Source organism: Chelmon rostratus, chromosome 5, assembly GCF_017976325.1.
Source record: "Chelmon rostratus isolate fCheRos1 chromosome 5, fCheRos1.pri, whole genome shotgun sequence".
NCBI classification, from domain to species: domain Eukaryota; kingdom Metazoa; phylum Chordata; class Actinopteri; order Chaetodontiformes; family Chaetodontidae; genus Chelmon; species Chelmon rostratus.
The window spans coordinates 21018280-21028880 of NC_055662.1; the positions used below are offsets into that span (position 1 = coordinate 21018280).

Consider the following 10601-nt stretch of genomic DNA (forward strand, 5'->3'; position numbering starts at 1 on the left):
GCACATGTTAGCCATTGAAAACAACATTATTTATCATTACAGACATATAAAGCAGTTTAAAAGCTGAAATGTGTTTCCCATTAGCATTATTTGCACTATGTTACCCACTTAACAGTGTTTTAAACCAGCAGAATTACCATCTCACACCTGCTTTATGGAACAGAATAGTCCATGAATGTAAAGAACAAAGCGCGCATTAAATGTAAACACGCTTAAGCATGTGGAGTTCTTTGAAAATAGCCTTTCTCTGCAATTTCCCTGTGACATGAAGATCACCTCCAATTCTTTGCATGTTCTCCTCTTCTCTTCCCTCTGGATGGGGAGGTGTGTGGGTGTATTACATTACCAAAACAAAAACAAACAACAGCAATATTAAACTTTTGCAACCACAATAGAGGAGGGGATAAAAAACAGAGGGTCCTCGACTTCTTATTAATTATGCAAGATTAGTCTAATTATAATTCAGCAAATGAATGTGTGGCAGAAGGTGCGAGGCGACGGGGCTGGGAGATTTGCATGTTAAGTGGGCAGGGGGAAGCGGCTAATGCATGCTAATATATGCGTCAATGTCTCGCTTTAATTTCAGCATTTGCAGCTGTGTGCGTCCGAACTGAGGGGGGTGAAAAGTTGACTCAATGGGTTTTTGGGACGGGGGGCAAAGGTGGGGGTGTCGGTGTATTAGAGTGTGCATGCATGCATGTGAATGTGTGTTTCTGTGTGTGTGAGGCATCTGGTGTCATACAAACAAGGAATGATGAGAAGAAGTCAACAAACAAGGTCAAGAACCCTCAGAAAGTGCACAAAGCCTGAGATGGATGTAGACAACCTCTCAATTAGGGTTGTGATTTCGCTATCTGAGGCATCGCCGCAAGTTTTAGAGTGTCAGTCAGTCAAATGAATGATGACTGCTGGTTAGATGAACATTAAGTGGCCAACACGCAAGCGACAAGGAAACGATTATGGCTGAACCGCAGCCGGACCGTGGACAAGGTTATTAAAACCAAAAATGTGCTCCCTGTGTTGACTTACCCCTTTATAAATGGCCGCTCTAGCCTTTAAATATGAGCCATAATGTAAGAATCATTGCCTGGGATAAAACATACATGCAGCACAACCCTCAAAGGAGGCAGTAAAATGAAACAGAACACTTTTGATTATGGTCCCGTTTCAGAGCCTGGAAACACACTGTATGGCCTTCCTTGTGCATGTAGTGTACATATAGTGATCTTAAATCATGTTAAACCGATACTGTCGTGGTGTCCAGCAGGCAGTTGCAAGGATGCATAACCAAGTCAGACACAGATGAGGAAAGAAACAGAGTGAGAGAGGGGAGGATGTGCCCTTAAACATATTTCAACGCAAAACTGAGGTCTAGCGCAGCTTTGAGGTTGGAGGTCCGAGCTCTCACTGATTAATTATAATTACCCTCTGCCAACAACAATATTGATTGTCCTCAGACGAAATATCTCAAATCAAGAAATATTTGACACACTGTTGGAAGTGAGAGCTACTTTCAAGCCAGGTCCTGTTCACATGGGAGGAAGCTGGAGCGAGTGATGGAAGAATGGCGAGTAAAAGCTGACAGAGTGAGGGAGAGATTAGTATTCGATGGGAGGATTCAGGGCTGTGGGGCCAATATGAAGTTCCTCTCCAAACAACCGTTCTCCATTAAGATGACTTATATTTGCAGAGAGCGCGGTGTGGGTGGGATTGGAGCTAACCATGTAGCCCAAAAACCGCTGCCTCCCTCTGCAGCATTTTTTCTTCTGCGCTGTTGTTGTTTGTTTAATTGGAACGTTAATGGCTGCGCTTTTTATAGGCAACACAGAATTGTTGTTCTCTGTGAAGTGAAGTGAAGTGGACATCTGGTTTGAGGGCTGTATATTTGCCAATGGCCGCAGTTATAGCACGACGCCGTGCCACTTCCCACCTCGCTTTCCTTTTCTCTTGCTTTAGCACACACATCCTCTGCCTAATTTCTCTTCGCTGTGAGATTTGTGTGGATCTTCTCAGCCTCGTCTGCACCTGCTCGCTTTATATACTTCCCTGCCTCTCACCTCGCCAAGTCTCTCTCCTCCCTCCTCGCTGTATTTCAGTGATGGAATGTGTTCTTGTTGTTGCCTTCTCTTTCCCATCGCTGTCTTTGCCTCTCAGCATGGGGACTTTGGGATTGCGGCAGAGCTGCGTTGCCATGGCAGCGGGCTATGTTGCCGAACTGTGTACACCTGGGATTTGGAGTCTCTCTCCGTAGTCTCCCTCTCTCCTATTTATTCCACCTTCCTCTCAGGTTTTCTTTGGTGTAGCAGAGGCTATCAGCACCCCTCTCTCTGTCTCTCCTCCGCTCAGTCTCCACAGCCTATCACCCTCAAAAGTACTCTCACATACGTAATGAGACACATATACTTGAAAACAAAATTCATGTCCATACCAGCGCCAGTGCCTCTATCACTACCTTCCTCTTTCCACCTCCTCATTTCACTTTCTCTGTTGTTGCCTGTACTTCGTTCTCTCTCCATTCCCATGTGGGGGTTCAAATACGGCATTGCGGGATACCGCGGTCCCCTGAGTCCCCTGGCATACATCACTGTCTCCAGTTTACTTTGAAACACAGCAGCGTGTTTCACTGGACTTCAAATTCTCATCACTTGATTTAAAGTGTAATAACATTGACTTTAATACTAAGCTAAACAGCTGGGATTGATGCCCGAGCTGTAATCGTAAAGATGTGCACACACACACACGCACACATACCACCCACAAGACCTGTCTCTGAAAAATAATGAATGCCTCCTTTGACTGTTAGCGTTTTCGCAGGGTAGCAAATAATCATATACATGATGCTTTCATGTGATTTCTTCGTTGCAGATGTACAAACATGTGCCCTCTTATTTACCTTTGCAGGTTCTTCTTGAAGTTTTTCCTGAAATGTAACCAGAATTGTCTGAAGACTGCAGGAAACCCGAGGGATATGAGGAGATTTCAGGTATGAAAAGATGGGGGGTGCATGAGCGTGCTTGTGTGTGAGAGGGAAGGTGATGACATGTGGGACTGAATGTGGGTTAAAAAAAGAAAAGATTTTACAGTCATGCAAAACATACCCCCTTCATGCCCATCCATCCTAATAGAATGGTTTAATAATTCATTTCTTGCCCAGTCTGTTCTGAGCAGAGTTTATGCCACAAACTCTCACATAGTGAAGCTCTGGAAAAGTTTTTTTTTCCAGCAGGAGACAGAGGAGGGAGTTGGAGGTGAAAGTTAAAAATCAATAAGGAGTCAGGGAGACGGAAAGACAAACGAAAGGAGTTAGATATGTGGGAGACTTGGTTGTTGGGGTGCAGGAAATAGGTTGAGGTGTTTCAGGAAGTTGTCAAGAATTGAGTGATTGGCTCCAGATGGAGGAGGTCATGCTCCGTGACCCAGGAAGTGGTCACAGGGGACACTCCCGCCTCACTTCCTCTGCCGTCTTTCAGCACCAGCGGCCCCCGTCTGGCATTCTCCTTCTCCCAGCAAACCCTCTGTCCCTTCTCCTTCTTCGCTCCCTCTGTCTTCCACCATGTTTGCTTTAACTCCTGCGACGTGACACATGCTGAGAAGTTATGAGCACACCAGCGCTCCAAGACTCTCATCTCTGGGTTAAAAGGTGATCAGAGCTGGACAGGAGTCTGCTGCCTGATCGATAATTTACAGTTATTTTCCTTTAGGTTCCCCTCCCGTTCCACCACCTATAGCACACATGCTTTTTACCCTCTTCTCTCTCATGTTCCCTCACCTGCAAAATTACTGCCATGTGTTTATTTCGAAGGGAGTATAAAGTTTTATCTTTGCTGTCCGATTTTCTAAAAATGCAAAATATTTATGGTTCACTATTTAATTGAAAATGACTTTTTCCCACTGCCCCGTTCCCTTTGACTTTCAAAAACAAGCTCTTAAACACACAGTGCAACTCATTATCACTTTCATAAATAGCATCACATCAACACTCATAAATATCCAAAGAGAAAACCCTACGAGTATCCCCTCATTAGTTATACCGTCTGTGCGTGTGTCGTCCATGCGAGGCAGATGTGGGAAGGGACACACGCATGCTGAGGCCAGAAAATCAAATTAGGGCCACTATATATCACCCACTACTTTAACGGCCGGCTAAAATGGGAGATTTGGTCCATATGTTTGGTGTCATTGAAGGATCAGGAGGAGACAACGATGAGCCCGCCACATGCTGTATGAATCAAAAAGTGAGGCAAGAGGCAGTGTGGAGGCCATATGGAGACCTGATGGAGGAGTGGAGGGGTGTATGAGCAGTGTCATCACCAGCATGCAGACATATTATGTAGATCCCAGGGACGTCACATTACCTTTTGAGAAATATTACTATCACCCTTATGCCGAAATAAATCGTCGCTCAGGGATTTTGCTGTTGTAACCGGAGATTGTGACTGTCTAAGTCGTGCACACACACTCATGTATCTTCCTCTTGGCTCTGCACCTCTCTCCCTTTCAGGTGGTCTTGTCCAGCACTGTGAGCGTAGACGGCCACGTCCTAGCAGTGTCTGACAACATGTTCGTCCACAACAACTCCAAACACGGCCGGAGAGCTCGCAGGCTAGAGCCAGGCGAGTCTGTCGAGAACACTATGGAATATGGTAAGAAACTGACACGACAACACTGCAGTGTCACACCCCATTTATCTTAAATCATCTTTTTACATATCTACTGCATCATAGTAAACACTGATTCACACTGTAACAGCAGGTACTTGAGCTGCTTAATGTCCATTTATAATCACCATGATAAATCAAACATAACCAGTGGTGATACTGAGGTCATTAACTGAGCTAATTAATGCATTAATTAAATACTTTACATAAGGCAAAGATGATAATATCTTAAATCCATACCTTAAAGTGTGAAGAACAACAATTTGATATTGTTCTTCTAAGATCCATTTCCAGTCATTAGTCAACAAGTCACATTTAAACCAGGACACACACATTATATTTGTAACTAAAGTAACTAAACACATTTACTCAAGTACTATACATGAGCATACTTGAATATTTCCATTTAACACTATTATAACGACTGTTATACTGTAAAATAACTACTCTGAAGTCTATAAAACCAGCCTCCTTTAACATTAATGTACACATTTAAGAATCAATAATTATAATCCAATAATAACGCAACACTCACGGGGCCATTTTACTGCATATTGCAGATAATGCTTCTACTTCTATATCTATTAATCTTTCCACTAATTAAAGTAAGATTTGAATGAAAGACTTTACTTGTAACTATTTTTTTTTACACTGGTGTATTGCTGCTTTTGCATGAAGGTGCAGTGTGTAGGATTGGCAGAAATGGAATACAATATTCCTAATTATGTTTTCATTAGTGTATAATCACCTGAAGACAAGAATCATTCTGAGGAGGTGAAGGGTGTTCAGTTGGTTGCAATCTGCAACCTCACCACTAGATGCCACTAAATCCTACACATTCGTCCTTTAAGTGAGGGATATGAATACCACCACCCTGCCTGTCTATGTACCCTGTATTTTTACTGTATATGATTGCATTGCTTTCAGGTCATGTAAATTTTTGACCTATGTTTTATAGGGCTCTTTCCCTACCATGCAATTAGTGGTTATATGCATGGATGTGGGATTTGTCGGTTGCAGTTTCAAAGCTGACCCCTCCTCCTCCGTTTTCATAGCTTCCTCTGTGCTTTAGATCTGGTATCTCGTCACTGGGTTTTTTTACGCCCTCACACCCAACACACGGTATTGCCTTTGGTATAAACACCCATTGCGACCAGAAATGTCTCTGCCACAGTAAATAAGAAAATACAGGCAGAGGACAGAGTCCCTGCAGATACAGATGCCTCACACACTTCAAGTGGGTCATTTTTTAGGAAACTCCTGCTCATCCTGCCTTTAGGTAACCATATAATCCAAATAATGTTAACGCCCCATGAAAGAAAAACTCTAAACTAAAAAAGCACCTTCAACTCATTCCTCCTGAAACACATTTAAAACATGCTCTATCCTCCCATCTTTCAACTGGTGTACATCCTGCATTGAAACCCTCTGTGTAACTCTTGCTTCGCCCTCCTGTCCAGCGACCCCGTGCATCAAAGCCATCAGCCCCAGTGAGGGCTGGACCACCGGCGGGGCCATGGTCATCGTCATCGGGGAGAACTTCTTTGACGGGCTGCAGGTGGTGTTTGGCAGCATGCTGGTGTGGAGTGAGGTAGGAATTGTCTCCAAAACATCTCACTAACGATGGTAGAGTCTGAAGCGTATTTTGAAATGATATATATAGCATATGGCTTGTCTCATTATTTCGATGATTTATGGGCAGTCCACACAAATTAATCTTTTCTGCAGTTTTGTGTTAGCCTAAATATTTACAATGCATGAGGGGATGAGTTTGTTGCTGTTTTGTGACTGTTCTCTGCCCTGTTCCTCAGCTGATCACACCACATGCAATCCGCGTCCAGACACCTCCTCGACACATCCCTGGGGTCGTGGAGGTCACATTGTCTTATAAATCTAAACAATTCTGCAAGGGAGCACCTGGACGCTTCATCTACACAGGTATTTGGACTATACATTGTCTGCTTTTTAAGACTTTTCAAACATGGGATTTTACTAAACTTTACCCAAGATTTGTTGTGCTTTATATGTTTCTTTGTTACTTCATTTCAGCCTTAAATGAGCCAACTATAGACTATGGTTTCCAGCGCCTTCAAAAGGTCATTCCTCGACATCCCGGTGACCCAGAGAAACTAGCCAAGGTCAGAGACTCATTGATAAAACCGTGCTCGTGGTGATTTCTCAAGAATCTGCTCATGCTGCTCTCTCATTAAGATGTCAGTGTAATTAATTCTGTTCTTTGCAGGAGATCCTCCTGAAGAGAGCAGCGGACCTTGTGGAGGCCCTGTATGGCAATCCACACAGTAATCAGGTAAACAGCTGCAGCTTTGGTACAATATCCTTCACAGATATTTAAAAAACTACACCAGTGGTGTTGCATGTTTTAGCCCATTAAATATTAATTGTGTGTACTCTCCTTTACAGCTGACCATTTTCCAAAGCTTTAGTTAATAAAGTGGCCTCCTACTTTTTGAGGCAGCCACTGGTTTCTATTTATTTCAGTAATTAACTTGCTCAGAGTTGAAGCCTGCTTGAGACAGGAAATCCATCAGAGTGAATATTTATTTCTTGTCAAATTATGATTGCATGATAATACAGTTCAGAGCAGGGACTGTTTGATAGGTATCTCAATGTTAGCGTGTCAGGAAGCTTCAACATCTGAGCAGAGTGGACTAATAGAATGTTGATCAGAAATACTCTTTAGGGGTCTTGTGAATAATTGCTTTCCTGTTTACTGTCAGGCTATAAATATATGAGTTTACATATGAAAGGGCATCACTGGGCCTCTTTCTGTATCTGTGACACCGCGAGCTATTGCTTATTTCTATGTTGTTGTGTCTGCTGTAGGACATGCTGCTGAAACGTGCAGCCGACATCGCCGAGGCACTCTACAGCGTTCCCCGTCCTCACAGTCAGCTGCAGGCGCTGCCGAGCTCACCAGCCCACGGCAGCGTCATGGGACTGGGCTCCTATCCTTCTCAGTTAGGCGTCAGCATCGGGGAGCCTGGGCAGAGCAGCCAAGGTGAGCATAATGACACATAAACCACTCAGGTTTTGTTAGTGTTTGTCACTAATGAAGCTCAGAACTGACCCAACGTTTTCATTTTTCCTTCAGGTTACATCCGAAATTCCAGCAGTCTGTCTCCAAGGGGTTACCCATCAGCCTCCACCCCTCAGCAATCAAGCTACGGGGGCAGCGGAGGGATGACCGGAGGCTATGGGACAGTTCCCATGACCAGTCTAGGAGTACCTGGCTCTCCTGGCTTCAGCAGTGCCTCTCCCACAGGTTCTCCCTACAGTAAGACCTTATAATTGTCTACAAATTTGCGTTATAACAAACCTCGCACTTCCGAGTGTGCTGTGATATTCAGACTTGAAGCTGACTGTTGCTCTGTCTTCCACAGTAATGCCCTCCAGCCCCACCGTACCAGGAAGCTCCAGCTCTTCATCGTCTCTCTTGCCTTTCTCCTCCTTCCCGTCTGCTGCTAAACAGAAGAGTGCTTTTGCTCCCGTCCTCAGGCCCCAGGGCTCTCCCTCCCCTGCCTGCCCCGCCTCAGGGGGGAACAGCTTCAGAGGTAGCCATCCAACTCACTATCTGACCCCCCTGTCTGAACTCACGAATGCAGTCTAACTCCCTGTACTAACCCCTCGAAAGCTTTGACTGAACAAGACAGAAAAAAACATTGCTGGATGTACAATAATGCAAGACCTGATTGACTAGAATCATAGATTTTGTATATTTTTTTCTCTCCAGCGATGACGGGCCTGGTTGTTCCCCCGATGTAGCAAAGCACCCACCCCAAATCTACCCCAGACCACTGCTTCACTTAGACCCTCTTTTGGCATTAAGAGGGCAGGGAGAATGGAAAATTGATCACTAGCGACCATGTATAACTTTTCTTCCTGAGCCCCCCGCCATTTTTTAGTCCCTTTTTTCATCCAGGTGGATGAACAGGACGGGGTATGAAAATGTCCAAAGACCAGTCATCTTCTCCAGAGGCAGAGCAGATTACTTCACCCACAACCACAGACAGACAATGCTCCTTAGCTAACAGCACCAGACTGGACCAAATACCGCTGTGTGTGTCATGAAGCGTCTGCATTTTGAAAGGAAACAAAGGGAAAACTGGTCCTAATTTCACCCTGAGCTTCAAAAGCATCTGTATTACCTCTGGCCTGCTATCACATGCAGTATCTGGTTCTTCAAACACCTGCCCAAACCTTGGCCAGAGACGTACGGGACGCGTTGTGAGAGCACTAAATATGTTGGATGACGGACGACTCTGATGTAGTGTTGCAGCTCTAAGAAGCAGGGTGCTATTTGTCTGTGTATGGACACCTTAAATGGCATGTGTGTACACTGTCTGTGAGTTAGAGAGAGCTTTTTTTGTAGTAGTTTTTGAAGACAGTTTACATTCCAGAAAAATAGACCCTTTATTTTTTGTTCTGATCTCTGCGGTTTTACATGGGAGAACTCTTTGTCTCAAGGGTTATTACTAAAGGAATTCATATATTGATTTATTTAAGAACAAGCAATTTAACTTATTATAGTTAGTTTAGGGAATAATATAAACGTGTTTTTATAAAGTGGTTCTTTTCAAACTGTCGCTGAAATGAAGTTATGGCAACAATTCAATAATTCATTTGCTAAATGATCAAAGTGATGTGATTTGTTTTTGGTGGAGAACATCAACTCTAACACTGTTTCTGGAATAAAACCACCCAGTTTTCAGGTTCTTGCATAGCAAAATCTTAATGTTATGCCCACATCTTAAGAAGGTTATTGTCCTTGTGTAAAGGAAAGATGTTAGTTAGCCTTATCCTTTTAATTTCACTTATAATGCATGCTTTGTCACACCAATGCCCTGATATTATTTCATTCCACATTGCAAATTTGAATTTATATGACTATAACTTATAGATTTTACTGTTTCATTTTAAATGTCCCAGCCCAGTACAGGTCTCTAGTCACTATGCAGTACAATAAATGAAAGCACAAACTGCTCAGTAGAAAAGAATGGGGCGTATTAGGTGTTCATTAACCCGTATCACGCTGTTCTTACTCAATGATTTTCATCATCGCAACACAAACTTCATGCTCAGGATGTGGAAACAACAACAACACAAAGAGTAGACGACATTTGCAAATTTGTTTTTAGAGAGTTTGGTTAATTTTATTTATTTAAAATTATTAGCAATTTAATATTATGATTTTTGAAGCCATCTTTCTTTGAAACGGTACAAAAAATGGTGCAAATGTGATTTGTATATCTCAAGGTGTAATTATATTTTGTGCTCCAAATAAAACAAATGAGAAAAAAAGGTCACTGATGCTGGTTCAAGTTGTTTCACAATTGTACACACACATGCACATGCACACATACACACACACACACACACACACACACATACACACACACACGCACACTGCATCATCCAACAATTTCCTGGACATTAAGATCCTCCTACAGGGCTCCACATCTCAAGGTTTTGCTGGATCTATTTTTGACTGTGCCCATCACCTGTGTGCTCGTGCAGCGTGCTACACTGTTTTGTATACATAGCTGATGAGCCGCAGCATCTTAATTGTGATGCGAGCGTTAAAGACTGAGTAGAGCATGTCAAGATAAACAACAACACCCCCCATCTCTCTCCTCTTCAATAAGCCGGCTTTTCTCTGAGGACCAAGCCTCTGGGGGCCCCGAGTGAGAACCACATGAGTCTCCCTCCAACGTGGCCTCCTCCTCTCTGTGTCTCTCTGTCTCTTAAAACACACACACACACGCCTAGGCATGTGCCTCGCTAAGTCTTTGTTTGCTACTGCTTCATCCCGTCTTTCTTTCTCACCTCTCTTTTGCTCGGCTGAAATGGCCCTTCTCTGCTAATGTAATTAGCACTGGTAAAGAAGGGCAGTTAATTACCCACTCTATTTTGATCGGGTAATTA

The 10601-nt window shown here is 43.4% G+C and overlaps 1 protein-coding gene across 2 annotated transcripts in view; it reads left to right on the forward strand.

The window, feature by feature from the left end:
- The window catches only part of ebf2 (EBF transcription factor 2), a 29912-nt gene extending 20021 nt beyond the window's left edge, over positions 1 to 9891 (forward strand). The window contains exons 7-16 of one of the 2 annotated variants that reach the window (XM_041936467.1): positions 2902 to 2983; positions 4502 to 4643; positions 6119 to 6249; positions 6470 to 6596; positions 6708 to 6796; positions 6901 to 6966; positions 7503 to 7677; positions 7771 to 7953; positions 8060 to 8230; positions 8410 to 9891. In XM_041936467.1, coding sequence (XP_041792401.1) covers positions 2902 to 2983; positions 4502 to 4643; positions 6119 to 6249; positions 6470 to 6596; positions 6708 to 6796; positions 6901 to 6966; positions 7503 to 7677; positions 7771 to 7953; positions 8060 to 8230; positions 8410 to 8441 — 1198 coding nt within the window. In that variant the 3' untranslated portion in view covers positions 8442 to 9891. Of the gene's footprint in view, positions 1 to 2901; positions 2984 to 4501; positions 4644 to 6118; positions 6250 to 6469; positions 6597 to 6707; positions 6797 to 6900; positions 6967 to 7502; positions 7678 to 7770; positions 7954 to 8059 lie in introns of both variants that reach the window. The other variant, XM_041936466.1, reaches the window with a different exon arrangement.
- Positions 9892 to 10601: the final 710 nt, after the last annotated feature.